The sequence below is a fragment of the Hydra viridissima genome, unplaced genomic scaffold (assembly GCF_058129835.1).
Source record: "Hydra viridissima isolate aposymbiotic clone 2 unplaced genomic scaffold, HvirCarnegie_v1 scaffold_2, whole genome shotgun sequence".
Taxonomy (NCBI): Eukaryota; Metazoa; Cnidaria; class Hydrozoa; order Anthoathecata; family Hydridae; genus Hydra; species Hydra viridissima.
This window is the reverse complement of record NW_028324301.1, coordinates 10,480,488-10,499,667: the sequence shown is the minus strand read 5'-3', so window position 1 is coordinate 10,499,667 and position 19,180 is coordinate 10,480,488. Positions and strand designations below refer to the sequence as shown.

General features: G+C 30.8%; 4 protein-coding genes and 1 pseudogene across 6 annotated transcripts in view; 1 reads left to right on the top strand and 4 right to left on the bottom strand.

The window, feature by feature from the left end:
* LOC149891864 (uncharacterized) overlaps window positions 1-5,028 on the bottom strand; it is a 29,057-nt gene extending 24,029 nt beyond the window's left edge. Inside the window, exons 1-3 of one of the 3 annotated variants that reach the window (XM_090078435.1) lie at window positions 4,661-4,793; window positions 3,819-3,928; window positions 1,431-1,476 (exon numbers count right to left, since the gene is read on the bottom strand). Coding sequence is in view for 1 of the 3 variants with exons in the window: in XM_090078432.1 (XP_089934558.1) it covers window positions 3,819-3,928; window positions 4,661-4,706 (156 nt within the window). In the remaining 2 variants the exon portion in view is untranslated. Of the gene's footprint in view, window positions 1-1,430; window positions 1,477-3,818; window positions 3,929-4,660 lie in introns of all 3 variants that reach the window. The other 2 variants (XM_090078432.1, XM_090078437.1) reach the window with 2 other exon arrangements.
* On the bottom strand, window positions 55-958 carry LOC149891865 (uncharacterized; annotated as a pseudogene).
* A 4,939-nt stretch (window positions 5,029-9,967) lies between the features above and the next one.
* On the bottom strand, window positions 9,968-12,690 carry LOC149891863 (uncharacterized). Its single transcript, XM_090080501.1, has 4 exons — window positions 11,160-12,690; window positions 10,842-11,064; window positions 10,647-10,764; window positions 9,968-10,197 (listed from the first exon to the last, which is right to left on the bottom strand). Exons 1-3 carry the CDS (start codon window positions 11,616-11,618, stop codon window positions 10,670-10,672), a joined length of 777 nt encoding a protein of 258 aa, XP_089936627.1. The 5' UTR covers window positions 11,619-12,690; the 3' UTR covers window positions 9,968-10,197; window positions 10,647-10,669.
* On the top strand, window positions 12,344-14,761 carry LOC149891862 (uncharacterized). The gene is made up of 2 exons (XM_090080502.1): window positions 12,344-13,384; window positions 13,907-14,761. The coding sequence occupies exon 2, from the start codon at window positions 13,926-13,928 to the stop codon at window positions 14,349-14,351; it is 426 nt and encodes a 141-aa protein (XP_089936628.1). The 5' UTR covers window positions 12,344-13,384; window positions 13,907-13,925; the 3' UTR covers window positions 14,352-14,761.
* A 711-nt stretch (window positions 14,762-15,472) lies between these two features.
* Window positions 15,473-19,180, bottom strand: part of LOC149891860 (uncharacterized) — a 39,293-nt gene continuing 35,585 nt past the window's right edge. Inside the window, exons 4-11 of the mRNA XM_090078431.1 lie at window positions 17,881-18,087; window positions 17,647-17,782; window positions 17,404-17,534; window positions 16,982-17,315; window positions 16,647-16,805; window positions 16,363-16,422; window positions 15,980-16,200; window positions 15,473-15,691 (exon numbers count right to left, since the gene is read on the bottom strand). Coding sequence (XP_089934557.1) covers window positions 15,572-15,691; window positions 15,980-16,200; window positions 16,363-16,422; window positions 16,647-16,805; window positions 16,982-17,315; window positions 17,404-17,534; window positions 17,647-17,782; window positions 17,881-18,087 — 1,368 coding nt within the window. The 3' untranslated portion in view covers window positions 15,473-15,571. The remainder of the gene's footprint in view (window positions 15,692-15,979; window positions 16,201-16,362; window positions 16,423-16,646; window positions 16,806-16,981; window positions 17,316-17,403; window positions 17,535-17,646; window positions 17,783-17,880; window positions 18,088-19,180) is intronic.

The following is a 19,180-nucleotide window of genomic DNA, read 5'->3' as shown; positions in this document are numbered from 1 at the left end:
CGAAATACAACCCTTCAACTTTTTTTTATTGCATCAGTTTGTAAACTTTTCCTATTTTTCTGTCTTTCTCGGCGAATCTTGCTTGGATCAATTACCACAGACGAATCTTATTCATTAATAATACGAAAATCAACCCCAATAGCTGACGCTATAGCTGCAGCTGAACAATCCGATACTCCCTATCTATCCCATTCACGAGCTAATACTGGGAGCGGGTGTCGCATTTGAGAGTTTGTTTTTGACGAACATGTATCAGCTTGTAGTGGCACTGTTATAGGTTCAGTTTCTTCGTCATCTGAATGTTCCAACAGAATTAAATCAGAAGCATCATCACATTCATCAGAACTGTAATATTGTTTCAAAACACAACTTCCAGCACTCGGGCTGACTGCACATTTAAAATTCAACATTCTTGATGCATCTGTATGTTTTCTCTTCAGTTTCCGTTCTTGTTGTTTTGTCGGTTTAAATTTCAACATTGCCTATCATCATTTTTCTTTCATTTCGTTGATCGACAAGGAATACTCTTTCATTGATTGGAACTTTACGAATCTTTTCACAGGTGCACGTTGAAAGATCTTTACTTTTACACGCTGCAATATCAAACATACGATCCGAGTCTTTCTTGAATAATTCAATTTTATGCAGATAGTTTGAATCTTTGGATCTTTGTTTGCAAGGTTTCATTAAAGTCCTGAATTTGTCATGATCATCTTTTATTTTCGCCACTATTTGCTGAAGTGATGTAACCGGTATTGATCCTCTGTGCCAAGTTTTCTCATACTTTGTTGGAAGTTACATTAACTGTTGCTTCTTTGGCTTGTCCATCAGTCAGTTCTTGTCGCACTAGCATAAAGTGTTTAATAATATCCCTGTATTTTGGTAAAAGATTTTTACTCATCCGTTTAGTTTTGCCAAATACAGGACAAATGTTCTGATTTCGAGTCTGAGTCGGCATTTTCTTATTTCGTTGAAAGTCGATTCTTGATATTCCAAAACTGTATTATATTTATAATAATTGATAGAATATCTAATATTTATTCAATGTTGTATATGCAATACTTCAAATTGATTCACCAGATGGAGGCACAAACACAAATGCTGAGAAAATATTAATATTATAGAGCGCTACATTTTTTAAATAAAAAAAAAGAGGAAAAAAGCTATATTTTCACAATTTTTAAACTTTTGCGTGCATCTCAAGATAACAATGTAGACAAATATTAATTTAACATAACATTTACGATGTTAATTCACAAAAATCAACATTCAACAATCAACAGTATCAACACCTAGGCCAGTTAAAATTCTAAAAAAAAAGTTGTAACAATTTCAAAATTTAATAAACAAAAATAAAAAACCGAATATTCGTAATTTTAAAAAGGCTTGGGGCACCTCAAGACGAAACAATAGACAAATAATATTTTTACCCAACATTTATGATAACTATTCACAACTTTCCAACATCCAGGCTAACTAAAACAATTAAAAAAAAATTTTTGTTAAGATCTTCACTGCAGCCTACTATAAATCCTGGCAAAGTTAAAAGCATAGAGGTTAGTTTTCCAATAAAACGGAAGATTGAAGATGCCTTAAGCTTTAAATTCAATATGATTTTTCCGATGAACAATATCAAATGATCAGAAATTCATCCATAATACAGAATGCAGATATCTATTCTTTACTTCATGAAATTAAGAATGAAAGACAGAAATGTTATCCTGAGATTGTATTTCTGACAGAAATATCTGCTTTAACTCCTCTTCAGTGTATATTTAACCATATTCCGAAAAGGAGACTAACTTTTACTGAATGCCAAAACTCTATTAGAATATTTGCTTAGAGTGGGGAAAAGTTTGAAGGGGTACTTCACTTTAAAGGGGGTTGTGATGGTGTCTCTGAAGTATGTATAAACAAAAACTTACTGATACAAGTATTGAAGAGGTCCAAGTTAACAAGCAAAGTTTTTTTCAGACAGCTTTTTTCCACTTAAGTTAACCATTATGAAGGAAGCAGTATGGTTGAATAAGAAGCTTTCTATTACACATTATTATAGACCCCTAAATCTCCAATACCAAAAAGAAACCAAAGAGTTGATCAGAAATGAAGATGAACATCTCAAATCTGAAATGAATTAACTGGTCGAGTTTGAGGTAAAGTTAGAAGTAACAGAAAACAACACCTGAAAATATTAGTTTCATTAAACGCATTAGTTTAAAAACCACAAATCTGAAAAATGGAAAACCACTTCCCCCTTGTGTTTCGTCTTTTTTAATGACGTAATAACAAAATAAAGCAATTTTTGCTAATAATACTTATTTCTTTTTTTTTGTTTCGGTCATAGAATCGTAAGATAAAGTTATACGTTATTTTGGTTTTTTAAACTCAAATCTTTTATTTTAATTAGTATATGTGCGCGTTTTGGTTTGAAAAACCCAAAACTTTTTGCTTCTATTTATCTTCGTGCGAGTAATTGACTCTAGCAAGCATACGCGTGTGTAGTACGCGCCTATATTTTCGGGATTTAGATTTTGTTTTTTCATAACATTCAAAACTCTCTACAAATGGGAAATACGGTAACCGGTAGATTTTTATCAAAATGCAAATATTGGTTTGTTGAAATATCGACTAAACAAAGCTAATATTGATTTTTCAAAAAACTTATTTGAGTTTTTTGAAAACGAATTATTTGTGATTTTCAAAAAACCGAAATAGATTTTAATCTGGCTCCAGTCTGAAAAATCGATTTTGGTTTTTTGACGCACATTTATATTTTACAGTGAAACTGGGATCTTGGTACGTAGGTAGCTACAATTTCTGTTACACTTATAGGATAGTTTCAAAAAACTCTCTGTTGAGAAGCGATGTGAAACGGGGCATCCTCTGGTTTATCTTTCATCTTTATGTCTCCTCTGGTTCATCTTTCATTTTTATGTCTCCTTTGGTTCATCTTTCATCTTTATGTCTCCTCTGGTTCATCTTTCATCTTTATGTCTCCTCTGGTTCATCTTTCATCTTTATGTCTCCTCTGGTTCATCTTTCATCTTTATGTCAAAAAATGTTTATAGTGAATAAACCAACTAGAATTTTCAGAGAAACTCAAGATTTATTGTCCACGTAAAGAATACTCTCATACTAAGAGTGTGGAACCTGGCTTGACTTCTATGATTATTTATTAAATCATTTATATGATCACTTTTTTGGGTTTTAATATGCTCTTTTGTCTTCCATTTTGTTTCTTCCCGTGCAATATTCTTTACTTTTTTCCAAAGGGTTTTTGTTCTATGCAAAAGTGGTTCTATGCAAAAGTGCATTTGCTTTTTTCTCAATAGAGCTAGACTTAATGGAATCAGATTCTCGGCACGGTCTCTGTCAGAATACTTTGGTGTAAGTTGCATTTAATGCTTTTAGTTATTTCAATAATATTCCCGTGTGAATTGATTTCTTTAATGGTAGCTAATTGGGAAATAAGGTATTTTACAATTCTTATAAACTCAGAAATACTAAAAGTAGAATTGTTTTCTAATTTTATGTCCTGTTTCTGGCATCACTAATTTATTACTATGATTATTTGAAATCACATAAAGAAAATAACAAATCTTGTATTTTTATTGCATTCTATTAATATTTAAAAGTAAAATATTTGGTACCATCATCTAAAACTAATCTGCCTGAAAATTAAGTTTTATATTAAAAAACATCATTTCCAAATCATAATTTTTGTTTTAAATAAACGACACTGATGCCAGCTTACCCTAAAACACAGTTCAAACATTAATAAAACTGTGTTTAAAGCAAACTGTAAGGTTAGAGCTTACCTGACTTCTTGGTTCACATGATGTGTCAATACTTATTAAATCTCCTGATAATTCTGACTCCGAGTCACCCGCATTTTCTGATTCTCCTGAGTATGCTGATACATAAAACACTACAAAACAAATAAGTCTGTACACACCAAGAGATAATTAAAGCCAACACCTAATGATTAAAGATTCAAATAAAAGCACCAGGTATCACAATGAATTTATTGTACTATACTGATTTTTATATATTTTTACAATTTAAGTATTTATTTAAAGATGTAAGTTTGAACATAAAAGTTGCTTTCAATGTTTTTTTTTTAATATGTGTTTGCTCTTCTCAAAAACAAAAACTGTTTCATTAGTATTGGAAAAGAAATCTAATAACTAGATCAGTTGTTTAGCTATACACAAGTATATAAGTATTTTCTGATTTTTCAGCAAATAAAGTCAATCGAAATCTTGGTCAAACAGCGGCATCTTTTTCGTGAAACAAACACTTTTTACAGGAAATTACTTTTAAATAATAACTTTTACTTTTAAGAAATAACTTTTAACAGGAAATTGAAATCAGGGCTGACAAGGAGAGCGTAATAGCGCTGTAGTTGGAATTATACAGTTGACTTGCTTCTTGTGACACAGTATAGTTGGCTCACTTCTTTCTTAAAATCTGCAAGTTTATCTTCAAAACAAGTTCACTGCTCATTCTCAGCAGTTGATCATCCAAAACACGTTGACTGCTTGGCAGTCAAAAAAGTTGTTCTTCAGTGCGAAAAGCGGTATTCTAATTGTATTCTAATAAACCAAACTCAAACCAAAAATAGTCTTAACATTTTAACAAATAAATAATTTTCACTCACATAATAAAATAATTTTTGAAAGTAAAAGCAACCCCTTCACTTTCATTTTTACCGCTGAATGAAAAACTTGCCCATCAAATTTTCACCATTAAAATTACAGACTCAGCTATCGGTTCAATTTAATCGGCATTTCTCATGAAAAATGTTCAGCATTTTTAATGCCATATAAAAACCATCATGCGAAAAGTTTATGCATCAACTTAAACACTTCAGTGATTCTCAAATGCTTTACTTTTCAAAAGCATTCTCCAACTCAGAATGCCATTAAATTGTTATCCTCTAAGACATTGTTATGTTCATTGTTTTGTTGATATCAGGTAATAATGAGATCTTAAAGACGCTTCTTAAGGCATTCTTTGATGAATAATTCAGTGTTAATTGTTTCCGTATTCACAAAACAAGAACTTCTTTCACGACATTCATACATTGTTTGACAAACTAAAAATTTGTTCGCAAATTTTTGCTTTTCAATGCATTTGTATTTGGAATTCAGTTTCTTTTAATTAATTGCTCAATAATATTGGTGTCCTTGAAGAGATCGGAAATATTCAGCACAATAAGTTTCATTATCAATAATTAAACAAGATTTTTTACCACAATTTTTTATAGCGCAGCTTTAAACGACGAATTGCAACATTTTCTTGCTTTTCTTAATGACGAGGGACTTTTTTTTTTTACAAGTTTTACAGCCTCAATTTCTTTTCACTCTTTGTATATTAGAAGCACTTGTCTTAAATTTATTCGCTAACGTTCGAAAAGAAATCTCCGGATTTCTATGTAAGGCATCTTTCACTTTTTTAAGAAGATCTTGTCAAACAAAACCTTTTTTCTTCCGTTTTAAGATTTCCTTTTGATTGTACAAGTGTCCTTAAAATGCTATCTGCATCTATCAAAGCAATCTGCAACTCTATAGAAATGGTTTTAATTGATACACCAGCAAGAAAATGCAAAATTTTTTCTCGCATCTTATCTTGATTTAATGATATTTTAACTAAAACTAATTGCTTTGATAACAGAGTTGTGTAAATTTTAAATAACACTAGTACAATGACATTTTCAAATAATTAGCTATTAAAAATAATGCACGGTTACCGTAAACATCACATCAGAACACGCACTGATTTTTTCTGGTACATGTTTTAAATAAGTATTTAAAACAGCACTCTTCCAAAAAGATTTCTGATGATTACAAAGTTATAATTCCAGCCGAAAGAGACTAACTAAAGTACACCAACGTCGGTTTAATGCACTTAAGATAGACGAAACTGCAATTGTGTAAGATTCTGACGCAGACAATCCAAACACAAGCCGTTACATTATTGTAAAACGAAGAAGATATGGCTTACTACGCATCGCAGAGGCATACATTTAAAATGGTGCCCTCAAATGTCCATTAATATTTCTGCGAGGAGAAGACAGGTATCATTTTAATGTGAAACAAATCCAACCTGAAACAGGCATCGAAGCAAACAAAAAAAATTTGTTTCAAAAAATTCTATGTTTACCAATAAATGGTATGAGACAATAATCATATTCTCAATACTCATGGTTTATTCTTACAGTTTCTGGCAAAAATTGAAGTGGAACGGATGCTTTAGACAAAACTGATGCGATCATAGAGACGCAATATTGACTAAATTGGAACAATAGTAATCTTACCCTCTTTATACATAAGAAGTTAAAGATACATACATGACACATACATGACACATACATAACACATACATGACACATACATGACACATACATGACACATACATGACACATACATGACACATACATGACACATACATGACACATACATGACACTTACATGACACATACATGACACATACATGACACATACATGACACATACATGACACATACAGAATTAGGGGTGGAAGTTAATGTTAGTTTTAGTCTAACTAAATTTAGTCGACTAAATTCTTAGTCAAACTAAACTTAGTCGACTAACTTTTTAGCGTAACTAAAATTAGTCGACCAATATTTTAGTCTAACTAAAATTAGTTGACTGAAACAAGATTTAGTGCTAAAAAAAAAACACTGAATAACCTACACCATGAAAATATAGGAACTTATTATGAAATATGATAAATAAATTAATTTAAAGACATTCATCAAAGTTTATTATTTTTAAGAAATTTAAAATACATTATATAATTTGTGACAATTAGGTAATAAATTTTTTTTGTTTGTACCTAGTATTGCCCCAAATTTTCTTTAAATTAAATAAAAATTGGTTTGTTAGCAGAAAAACTCCGTCAAAATCAGCTGATATTTTATGCCGAAAACATAATTCGTTATTAGCATTTTAACAACAATTTTTAAAAGAAAAACAAAATTGAGAGTTGAACAAGATATATATTCAATTATACAATATTGAAATAATAAAAAACATTAGTTGCCTTACTGTTTATTGTCTTATTGTTGTCATTGTAAATATCTGCGTTTTTATGATTGAAGAACGAAATAAATTACGAATTATTACTTCTCAAAAAATCATTGCAGGTATTATATAAAGGAAATCCGAAAACGCTTCTGCACATAACACTCCTTTCAAAATCATGGCACCACTTTTTTTCTTTTTTTTTTTGATTGATTTCACATGTGTTTTATAATTTATAATTCACTTTAATTAGAAATTTAAAAAATCCAGATCTGAACCGCTTTTCATTGAAATTTAAAACAAGTACTTAATAACAAGGGGGGGACTAATTAGAAGAGTTTTATTACAAAATGTATATGTCGCAAAGCTTTCTCCAAAAATCTAAAAAACTCTGAAAACCGAACCTTGAAATAGATGCCCTGCAGATAAAAATTGCAACTTATAGCAATTTATAATTAAAAACATGGTGCTCAAACCACTTCTCAACGCATAACAAGATTTTTAAGAAAGTATTTTTTGGTTAACAGTAAATAAAATATTTTTCGCAAATTAAAAAATTAGTCGACTGACATTTTAGTTACGCTAAAATGTCAGTTGACTAACTTTAGTTACGCTAAAATGTCAGTCGACTAATTTAAGTTACGCTAAAATGTCAGTCGATTAATTTTAGTTACGCTAAAATATCAGTCGACTAATTTTAGTTACGCTAAAATGTCAGTCGACTAATTTTAGTTACGCTAAAATATCAGTCGACTAATTTTAGTTACGCTTAAATGTCAGTCGATTAATTTTAGTTACGCTAAAATGTCAGTCGACTAATTTTAGTTACGCTAAAATGTCAGTCGACTAATTTTAGTTACGCTAAAATATCAGTCGACTAATTTAAGTTACGCTAAAATGTCAGTCGATTAATTTTAGTTACGCTAAAATGTCAGTCAACTAATTTTAGTTACGCTAAAATGTCAGTCGACTAATTTTAGTTACGCTAAAATGTCAGTCGACTAATTTTAGTTACGCTAAAATGTCAGTCGACTAATTTTAGTTACGCTAAAATGTCAGTCGAATAATTTTAGTTAAACTAACGGTTTTTTTAGTTAAGTTAGTAACAATTTTTAGATTTGGTCACAACACTATACTAAATTCCATGACATACGTAAGAAAAAATGGACAACTGACCTCTTCATAACATTCATCAGCAAATCATTGTCGCCAGAAATCAATGAACAATTAATTTACGGACAATCCCTGCTTGAGGGCTTCGCGAACTAATTTTTGGCTGGGTTTCGTGATGTAAATAAAGTAGCTCCGCTATTTGACTAGCTAAAGTTTATGTAAGATAATATACACTTGATTGTGTATATATAACCTTTAGCTAATCAAATCTTCCTCAAAGTCTTTAGCAAGTCACGGAAAACGCTTATTTTTTTAAAACAAGTTGCAACAATTAAAGTTACCTTATATTAGACAACCTGGAGGCTGCTGTTAATTCTTCAATTTTTTTTGTTGAGGAGAGCCCATTGTAATTATTTTTTAACTGTTGAACAAATCTGTTGATTTGAACTCCGTTTCGATTTAATGCGCTTTCGAGCTTCTACTTAAATGTAGTTAAAGCTATAGTGCTGAAAGTGAATGGCTTTTTATTGATTGACGCTGAGAAATAATAGGCGCCAGAAAGATTCAAGAACGTAGAAACTCAAAATATAAACATGATGCTTAAATAGATTTTAGGAGTTTGGTATGCAAAACTAACAAAAAAAATTCGAACGCAAAGTTCACTTCACCTCTTACTGTCTGATCCAATTCTTATTTATCTTTATGTGCCCACTTAAATGAAAAATATTTGTTAAAAAAACAAAATTGCGAATGAGTGAAGGCCGATCTCTACAGGGGACAATATTCTGCCGCTAAAAAATAATAATCTGCTTGGAGCACTCGAAGTTTAAAGAATATTTGTATAACAAAAAACAATTTCTGATCGGATATAGGACCGGAGAAGAGTTATGCAACTACTCAACATTGGGGCTTCGCTCAAATTTAATTACTTTATTTCTTTCTTTTAAATCGTTAGTTTCTTTCTGCATTGACTGAGAGATTATATTTAATTGATCAACAGCCCGACTATAAAAGTCAGCAATCGAATGAGTGCTTTTGTACAACTCGACGTATTGATTTCCAGCTTCGGTTACGGCATTACAATGAGATTCTGAAGACGAAACGTAATTTATTTTAATATCAAATATTTTATAAAATTCTTCACCCATTTTTCAAGGGTGAGCTGGTGAAGAAGTATGATGATTTGGACAGGCTCAAGACCAGGGTGGTAAGTTAGCTTCTAACCCAGCAGGAGTTCGTTTCCAAAATAAGGAATGCTTCTCTTGATCTGACTGGGTCTAACTTTGAATTAAATGAAGCTAAAAAAGTAGCATTGGAGGTGTCTGAAGAAGTTCTGTTAAGGGACGGAATCTCAAAAAGTGAAATTAAGTTAGAAACATACAGGTTCCAAAAATCAGGTCTGCCCCTCCTGGTTTCTCAAACAACCACATCCTAAATTTATGGGAAATTTTTGCAAAAATGTTACCATATAGCAAGAAGATACTTCCCAGTGAAAGGGTTTCCCAGCAGCTGTCAGTGCACTTTGGTTTCTGAGACTCGTTTTTTTGACATAAATAAATAACTTTTGTTAAATCACAAAATAACTAGCGGTTTCTATTTCTTAAAATTACAAACATGTTATAAGTAAAAATTACAAATAAGGTACTGAATATGTTATAAGTATATGAATAAAATATAATATAGAAATAATTATATTTTTTGTATTTTTATTAATGTGTATTTTAGAAAAATACTAAAAAATTAGTTTATCTTTGAAAAATCACGCGAGTTTCAATTATATTTCACTGTCCGATTCAATAAAATCAGTTCTTCAAAATCATCGTCTTCGTATTCGTCGTCATTGCTGTCACAGTCTTCTTCGCAGTCACTATCTTCTTCGCTGTCATTACCTTCGTCACTGTCTTTACCTTCTTCGCTGTCATTACCTTCTTCGCTGTATTTACCTTCTTCGCTGTCATAACTTTCCTAGCTGTTACTACCTGCTTCGTTTTCGCCATGTTGATGTTTTGACCCAAGACAAAATTTGTATAGATTTTCTATAAAAAAAATTAATCATTTTTTCTATAGACATTTGGAACATATTGCCTATAGAAATTCAACTACTAAAAATCTATAGAATATGCAATTAAATAGAAGTTTTTATAAAAAAGATCAATACTATTTTCTATAGGCTTTTGAAACATGGCCTATAGAATTTTAACTACAGAAAGTCTATAGAAGTTTCTATAGATCGTATTTTTCGAGAGTATATAGAATCGAAGGAATATATTCCATCGATTGTAGTCTTTATTACATATTACATATATTATAGACAATAAAATTGCTACCTATAGCGATTTCATAGACTTTTTATAAACCACCTGCATATTACATGTAAGGAATATTTGCTATTGGGAGAAAAAAATAAGAAAAAGTGTATTTATAAACTTTTAAAACAAATGACTATATATAAAATAATAAAAAAAGACAGAAATACAATATGTACATTCTTATAACATCTTTCATATTTTAACTCTTCTTAACTTTCGATCCAGTATTTAATTTCATTTTGATTGCTGTTCGCACATCCTTTGATGAGACTCCCAGTATCTGACAGGCAAAGGCTAAAAATACAAAAGAGTTCAATTATTTATTGATTTCTCTTGTTTAATAAAGAAATTTAAATGCTATAACTATTTACCAACAACACCATCAACAAGTTCTTGACAAATTTTGGGTTTCACTACTTTATCTGAGTAAACATTACTTTGCATACCGGAAAAACTGACACTTCTTAGATAGTTTGTGTTTCCCATCAATGCCACAAAAAGATCGTTTACAAATCTATTTGTACCATGCGATTTGTTACATTTGCTGAATTTTACATGGTCGATGTATATTTTTTGACCTGGCACTAATTGTTTCTAAATTACAAAGTGAAATTAGTATGAATATAATTCATATAATTAAATATATAAACAAAAAAAATAGATAAATTTTGCAACATGAAAATTCTTACTCTACTAGATCCATCTGGGTAGTTAGGTTCTTTCCAGATTGGAATGGATAAACAAACATGCGTTTCAGTAAGATTTGATTTAGAAACAAGACTGTCATTAAAGGCATTACTATTTATGTTAAATGAATCATTAAGTTGATCAGACATATCAGAAGAGTTGAAAGTGTGAGAGGTTACACTACTAGACCCAAATGAATTGCTGGATGCCTTCCACTTCTGAAAAGATGAAAGAAAACTTTGAGTTACGTTGAAGTAATGTGCATTTTCTAATTCAACAGAATCATTTAATAAATCTGAATATTGATTTGAATTAGAAGTAAGACTTTTTATCACTTTTGGTATATGATGTGTAAGAGAAGATAGATCATGGAGCTTGTTTAACTGCAAAACTCCATTGGGTAAGTCCTGGGTTGATGTTCCTAATGAACTTAACACACAAATAATCCCTAAAAAAGTCATTAAGACAAATAAGTTAAACAACTAAAACTAATATTATTAAATTCAAAGCATTTAAGAAACAATATAGGCAAATAGAAAACATAATTCACTTTTTTCATATTATAATGCTCTTTCATGGATGTCTCTATTGTAGTGAGAAGTTGAAAGAGCATCCATGAAAGAGCATTTAAAATTTTTCAACGACGCATAAATTATCTTTAAAAACATTTCAAAGTTTTACTTACTATTTCGATTGCATTCCTTCCCTGTAAACACACACAAACACACACACACACACACACACACACACACACACACACACACACACGCACGCACGCACAAATGTAGATATTTATAACTTTAAAGACACCTGCAGCTCTTTCTTGCAGTTGTGCCATTAAAACTTTCTTTTTTTTCAGTTCATCAAGTTTAATTTCTAAAGCAACTTTATCGGCATTCTAAAATAAGAACATAAAGGAATATTGAATTTAACTAACTAAAATTAGAAGTATTTACAATATGCAATACATATAGTAAAACAGGGTAGAATGAAATAGAGGGTGGAATGAAATAGTTATGACTATGCTTATTCTTTTGTTCTTAATTAATTATTGAATAAACTTTTTGCAAATATTTTTTGATCATGTTGTAGAGGATTTTTTTCTGAATGAAGATGACATCAAATTTTAATTTAAAAAAAAAAAGTTATTTTGATAATTTTTTAAGTTTTTGAATGCGTGATGATATTTTTTTTCTTTTTTTTAAAAATGCACATAAAACTCTCGGAAATTAAATTTGATATTAATAAACTTAATAAGTATGCTGGTAGAACATTTTGCGCTGGTCAAGAATCTTTTTTCAAAATTAAATTTGCTATTTAGGGAAAAAAGCTATGAAATAAAAACGAAAACAAAGACATGTGGGCTTGAATACGCTAATTGCTCACTTGTTAAATGCGGCTTTTATTAATGAAATCTTAAGTGACCAATCAATCTCTATGATTCTTTTGTATAAATTTTAAATCAATTCGTGTTAAATCTATTCTAATATAAAATATGCCTTGAAAAAAGTTGCTCTTAAAGAAAAAAGAAAACCATACACCGAAGAGCAAGTTGCGCTTGCAGTGGCCAAAGTACAAAGTGGTGAATTTTCACTTAACAAAACTGCTCAATCATTCAGCATACCAGTAGCAACTCTTCACTGGCGTGTCCACAGCATAGGTGAAACAATTCGGAGTGGTTCAAACACGAGATTGTCGCAACAACTTGAATCAACTTTGGTAGATATTCTAATCAAATTATCCGATTGGGGCTTTGGTAGAACTTACAATGACGTCATCACACTAGTTACCGACTATTTGCAACACCAAGGTCAATCTCATTTGTTTCCTAATGGTACACCAGGGAGAGATTGGTATAAGATTTTCATAAACCAGTGGAGTCATAAGTTAAGCATCAGGGCCATTGGCAATATTTCATCACTCAGAGCCGTTTCTTGCACACAAGAAATAGTTGCAAAGTATTTCAACACACTGCAAAAAGAATTCAATGAAGCAGGAATAAATGAAAGTACTTCATGTCATTTGTGGAACTTTGATGAAATTGGCTTTTCTGGTGATCAAGGCAAGCAACATATAGTTTGCCGGCGTGGTGCAAAACAACCATTGAAATAGGTTGGCAACAATGAAAAAATCCATTATACAGTTGGAAATTGCATCAATGCTGCTGGTAATCGTCTTGCTCCATATATTATTTTTAAATAAAAAAAAAACGCCTGTACAGAAATTGGTGCTTAAATGGTCCCGATGATGCCGTATACGCCAAATCTCCATCCGGATGGATGGAAGATAAGCAATTTGTGAATTGGCTCACTGGCGTGTATGTTCCTGCCATTAAAAAAATTCCAGGTAATTAGTTTAATGTTTACTTTAATCAATTAATTACTTAATTAAGTAAATCTAATTATAGTTATTCAATTATAGGCATTCATAATTTAGTTGTAGATGGACATATAAAACATGTCACCTATCGGGTCGTACTTATTTGTATCAAAAACAATATCTTGTTAATTTGCTTACCAGTTTATTTGTCACACATTCTGCAGCCACTAGATGTCGGTGTTTATTGTCATTTCAAAAGAGTTTGCCGCATATTACTTCAACAGTTTTACGCAGAAACAAAGTTCAGCAACTTGTTAAAAGAATGTTTTAGCCAACTGCAAGCAAAACTTTTTAGCTCTGGTGAAGTTTTTACACGCACCCAAATAGTTAGTGCATTTCAGAATACTGGCTTGTTTCCACTTGACATCAGTAAAATCGATCAATCAAAAATGCAAATTGCTAATACGTTTGAAACACCGTCATCTCAACCTGAGCCTTCATCATCTCAACCACCAGAATCTGTGAAAGTACCACAACTACGACTAGCACCAGGAACTACACCATCTCAGCCACTGCTATCTGAATCTATATCAACAACATCTAGCATCAGCAGGTGTTGCATAGCATCAGCTTCAAAGTCACCTCCAAAGCCAACTCGCCTGCAAACAACCTTTAATAGTCTAGTAACTCCGGCTATTCAAAAGGAAATTCAAAAAGAGGTTGAAAAACAATTGCAATCGGCCCAATTGCTTGCAGCAGCTTTGCAACAAATGTTTTGCATCCAACACATTGACACACAAAAAAAAAAAAAAATAAAGATGAACCAAGGTTCGATGGGGAGTGTCTCAGAAAACCTGAAATACTCAAAAGATTGAAAGATGCTGAGAGCAAAAACGCAGCAAAGCAAGCTAAAAAACAACATAAGCTAAGCTTTAATGACGAGTAGGAAATAAATCAAGCAACAACAGCAACTCCAACAACAATAACAGCTGCAAACCAAGTGAAGTATAAAAAAGTGCTGTAAAGTTTCAGGCGAAGCTTTAACAAGTCAATACATGAAATGGCATCAGTGTGAAAATTTGAAATTTAAGGCTCGGCTTTGTCAAACATGCATTCCAAAACGATATGTAAAAGGTGCTGAGTTTTATTGCACCAAAAAGCGCCGCACAAGTGACAATTCAGCTCAACCTCTAGTACCTCTCTACGACTCAGCATCACAAAAATAAAGTTTTTTTTTATTTGGTTGTTTTTAATTGTTATTATTGGTTGTTTTTTATATTGTTATACAACATCCATTCTAACCATTAATTAATTTTTTTTTTTAACAGTAAATTCAAAAAGAAAAGAATGAGCAGCGATGGGGACAAAGAAGTACAACAATACCCTGGTTTCACCACCACCATTAAGTTTCACCACCACTATTAGGCTGCTATTATGTCTGTTAAACAAAGTTTCTTATATTAATTTGATACAAAATAAAGAATAACTAGTTAAACCAGTTAATTGATCTTTTTTTATAGATAAAATTTATTTAGTAATGCATTATCCAATCCAAAAAAATACCTTCAAAATGTTTATCATTTTGTGAAGAGCGCTAATATAATGCATTTAAAAAAAGAGTCTCTAGGTCTAGCGATAAGCACCTTACAAGTATTTCTGAACACATTTCATATTAGGATGTTTTACGAGGATCTGTTGATAAGCAATAACCACTTAACAGGTATTTCTGAACACATTTCATATTTGGATGATTTACGAGGATCTGTTCATAAGCAATGATAAAGGGCTAAATTTAGCAGATATCAAAAATGAGAATATTCAAAAACATAGTAACTTGCAGAACCTAACCGCAAATGTCAATTTGACACACAAATAGGTAAGAATCAATGCAACAAATTGTTTATTTCCACAATGTTATTGTAGGTGAGTTAGCATTGCTTTCAATTCCTGTTATAGAAAACAAACTCAACACAATGTTAGAATAGAGAAAAAAATGTTTATTGATTTCTATTTTTTTTTTTTTGTTTATTTTGAAACAAAGCTACATTCTATGCATACTTTTTTAAATCATGTAAAAGTTATGTAAAACCAATTCTTAAGATCTGCAAGTGCGAACCATTCCATTAATATTCGTCACATAGGTTTCCATCACTTTAATACGATTGGTAGCTTCATCTAATTTTAGCTTGGGATTTTTAAATAGGGCCACGATCTCCTGCAATAAAAAGTCTTAGATCACATTTGAAATAAAAATCAAAAAGACAACCTTAAAGCAATAATACCATCACTGAGATGTTTCTCAATGCTCATACTTTTGCAGTTCCAATTAAATTACGATAATGTAACAACATAATGAAAAATCAGATAATTGAAAAAAATAAACGTTATGTCTATGATACAAAGGACATAGAACTTAAACCAATTTCTTCAAGATCCTGTGGTAGCACACGAAAAACGCTCAAACTCTTAAAAAATAAACTTCTTAAAACAAAAACAAACTTACATCGGATAACTTAGAAGCTGCAGTCAATCCCTTAGTTCTTTTAGTTGAAGAAGACGTCCGAATCCATTGCAATTGTTGTTTTAACTGTCGAACAAATCTGTTGATATTTCGAACTCCGTTCCGTTTTAAGGCGCTTTCAAATTTTGACTTAAACGAAGTTAAAGCGTTAGCGCTGTACTTCGATAGCTTCTTTTTTATCAAATCCGAAAAAAACTGTGTGCCTGAAACATTCAAGTCTGAAGAGTTGAGAACTCAAAGCAGAAAATAAATAGACCTTAATTCAAAGAAGAGTTCCTATACCAAGGTATTTTTTGAATCTTTCAGACGAAAAAAACATTTACATGAAAAGTTAGCAAAAAAAAAGCACGAAAAGCTCTCTTCACCTTTTTCTAACTGTCTGATCCAATATAACTGATCGTTGGTTGTTTCATTTGACGTGCCAACTTTAAAGTTAACAAAAAGAACTTTTTTAAAAAAACGTGCTACTGAAATGAAGTCACAAATGAGTAATAAAGCATGAGTAGTTTAATGCATATTCTACATTCCAGAAAAAAAGAAAAGTTTTTCTATTTACAAAATATTGTTCTGATAGGAGGTCCAAAGATCTAAATTATGTCAATACTAGATAAAAGAAAAAGACCTTTTTTAACAAATCTTAAAGGTAAACCTCTTTTTTCCTTTAAAGCGCTAGTTTCTCTCTGCATTGATTGAAAGATTCCATTCAATTGATCAATAGTCTGACTGTAAGAGTCAGAAATCGAACGAATGCTTTTGTACAAATCAACGTATTGATTTCCAGCCTCGGTCACGGCATTACAGTGAGATTCTGAAGACAAATGAAGTTTAAATTCATACCTTATGTGTAATTTAAAAGATGACTTTGACAGAATTTATTAAAATAATGCATAACTTATGATTTTCAATGAATAAACTCGAAAACGTAAGAACACCTTAATAAACACCATCAAAGAATTGAAGTGCAAGTTATAAGTAACTTCTTACTGTTGGACGGCAGTGCTCGCACAACCACTTCAGCTTTTTTGAAAGAGCTTTCGGGATCAAAAGCACTTAGAGCTGCCCAAGGTGAACTATACAAAAAAGCCTTTTTTGTTTTCATGCTACGGGTTATTGTGACTTGATTCTCTTCTAATAGAGCACGATTTCTTGAGGTTATTTGTGGTAGATCAAGTGATCGCGTATAAAAAGTCAAAGTTTGCCTACTTAGATAATCAGTTAAGTCTTTGGCGATCGAATGATGCTGAGAACCTTTGTGCTCAACAACAAAACGCTGGTCAGAGGACTGCTCAGCAGATTGTACTGGTGCATTTTCATATTTCTAAAACAAAAATGTAATACTGCTTCTCACATCACAAGGAAAACTTTTAAAGTTCAAAACTGTTATGCAACTAAAAAACTCTTCATACTTTGTAGAAATCTACTAATGAAGTCTCTAGTAGGTTAAGATTCTCCTCTTGACTCGCTACATAGCTGCTGTGAAATTTGTAAAACTCATCAAGGTCATCAAATCGATTTCCGAAATAGTTTTCAGCTACCTCTAAAAAATATTTTTTAAACATATTATGTATGAGTTTAATTGAGGAAACTTGCTCATCAAATGAAAATGTCCCAAATTGTAACAAAAAGAAAACAAGTCAACTGAAACTTACTCTTTGCAAAGTATGTGGCATACTCTCCATTAAAACATTGACATAACTGAAAGTTCCGGACTGGTTCTTCATACATTGTATAACTAGCTTGGAAGTTCTCAACACAGTTATCCCCTTGCATAACAATTTGTGCAAGCTTAAAAACAAAAGTTCCCCTTTTTATGTAATCATTAAACTAGGGATAAAAAATAGAAAAATGTTTTCTAAAAACATAAAAGGTTATGTATTACTTACTTTTGCCTTAATTTCAAACTTGCTTATTCTGAAAAATTGACTGCTCATAGAGTTAATTCCATCCATAATAACTGAAAGATCATCATATTTAGCTTTTTCTTCATCAAAACGTTGAGCACGTAATTTGGTTGCTGTTTCATACTTGGTGTGTATATTGTGAATTTCTTTGACTTGGCTATCCAATTGATCAAAGATTAATAGAAGTTTCTTTAAAAAAAAAACGTTGAAGCAAATATTGAAAAAAGGAAGTTATCTTTAAAGCATATAAATCCTTTACATGCATATATATATATATATATATATATATATATATATATATATATATATATATATATATATATATATATATATATATATATATATGTAAAAAGCTGTAACAAGTAAAAATTAACCAGGTTAAGCTATGAACTATTGAAATCAAGGGATTTTAATGATTATTTTCTATTGACTTCATCATGGAAATTTAAAACCTATAGAAAACAATTTAACTCTAAATGTTATTCCTATCCAAGTATTTATTTGTTCTTAGTTTTTGAAGAGTCAAAAAGATATTTTAATTTTCTTAAAACTGTGATCTCCCTCTATTAAAAGATTCATCAAATTTGTAGCTCATCCTTAGAATAGAAAACATTTTTAAACAAATATTCATTCTTGATGTTAAATTTAAATTGTAATGCTTTAATTATTGACTTGATTAAATAATTTTAAAATTAATTGAAAAACTTCATTTAGTTATTTACTCCTCATAACTCAGTACTCAGAGAATATGACAGATTAAATGACCAAATAGATGTTTATCAAAAGTTTGTTAATAACCCCATAGTCCCTGAAACTATTCTTTTAAAGTTGTTGTTTCAAAAACTTAATTTATTGTAAGATCTCAACTCCCCATTTTCCAACTTCACTTGATAAGCACAACTAATCTGATTAGAACATAAAATACTTGAAATGCTGTTAAGTTGACAAATTTATTAACAAGATGAATAGGATATCAAATTTAAAACATTAAGCTGAAAGCAATTTTGTTTTTAAAAAACAAACAAAAAACAATACTGCACAAATGACTTGTTTTTAATTTAAAAATATTTTGTAAGTTTCATGAAGTTGTGCACTTGGAAGAAAAACTTGCACATCCCAGTTTTATAGATAACCTAGGGCTATCAATCCTATATTATTTTTTAAAGTTGAAAGAGGCTGTGGTATGAACAGCAAAAGAATATTTAATCAGCAACTGAGATATAATTTACAATCAAAATAAGTTGATTTCTGAAAATGTATAATATAAAAAGAAACATGGTCT

Coding starts and splice junctions, on each gene's coding strand:
- LOC149891862 (XM_090080502.1), top strand. CDS start 13,926: ATGCAAATTGCTAATACGTTTGAAACACCGTCATCTCAACCTGAGCCT.
- LOC149891863 (XM_090080501.1), bottom strand. CDS start 11,618: ATGACTTTTTTAGGGATTATTTGTGTGTTAAGTTCATTAGGAACATCA. Junction 11,065..11,159: donor ACCCAGATGGATCTAGTAGA/GTAAGAATTTTC, acceptor TTTGTAATTTAG/AAACAATTAGTGCCAGGTCA. Junction 10,765..10,841: donor ACTTGTTGATGGTGTTGTTG/GTAAATAGTTAT, acceptor TTGTATTTTTAG/CCTTTGCCTGTCAGATACTG.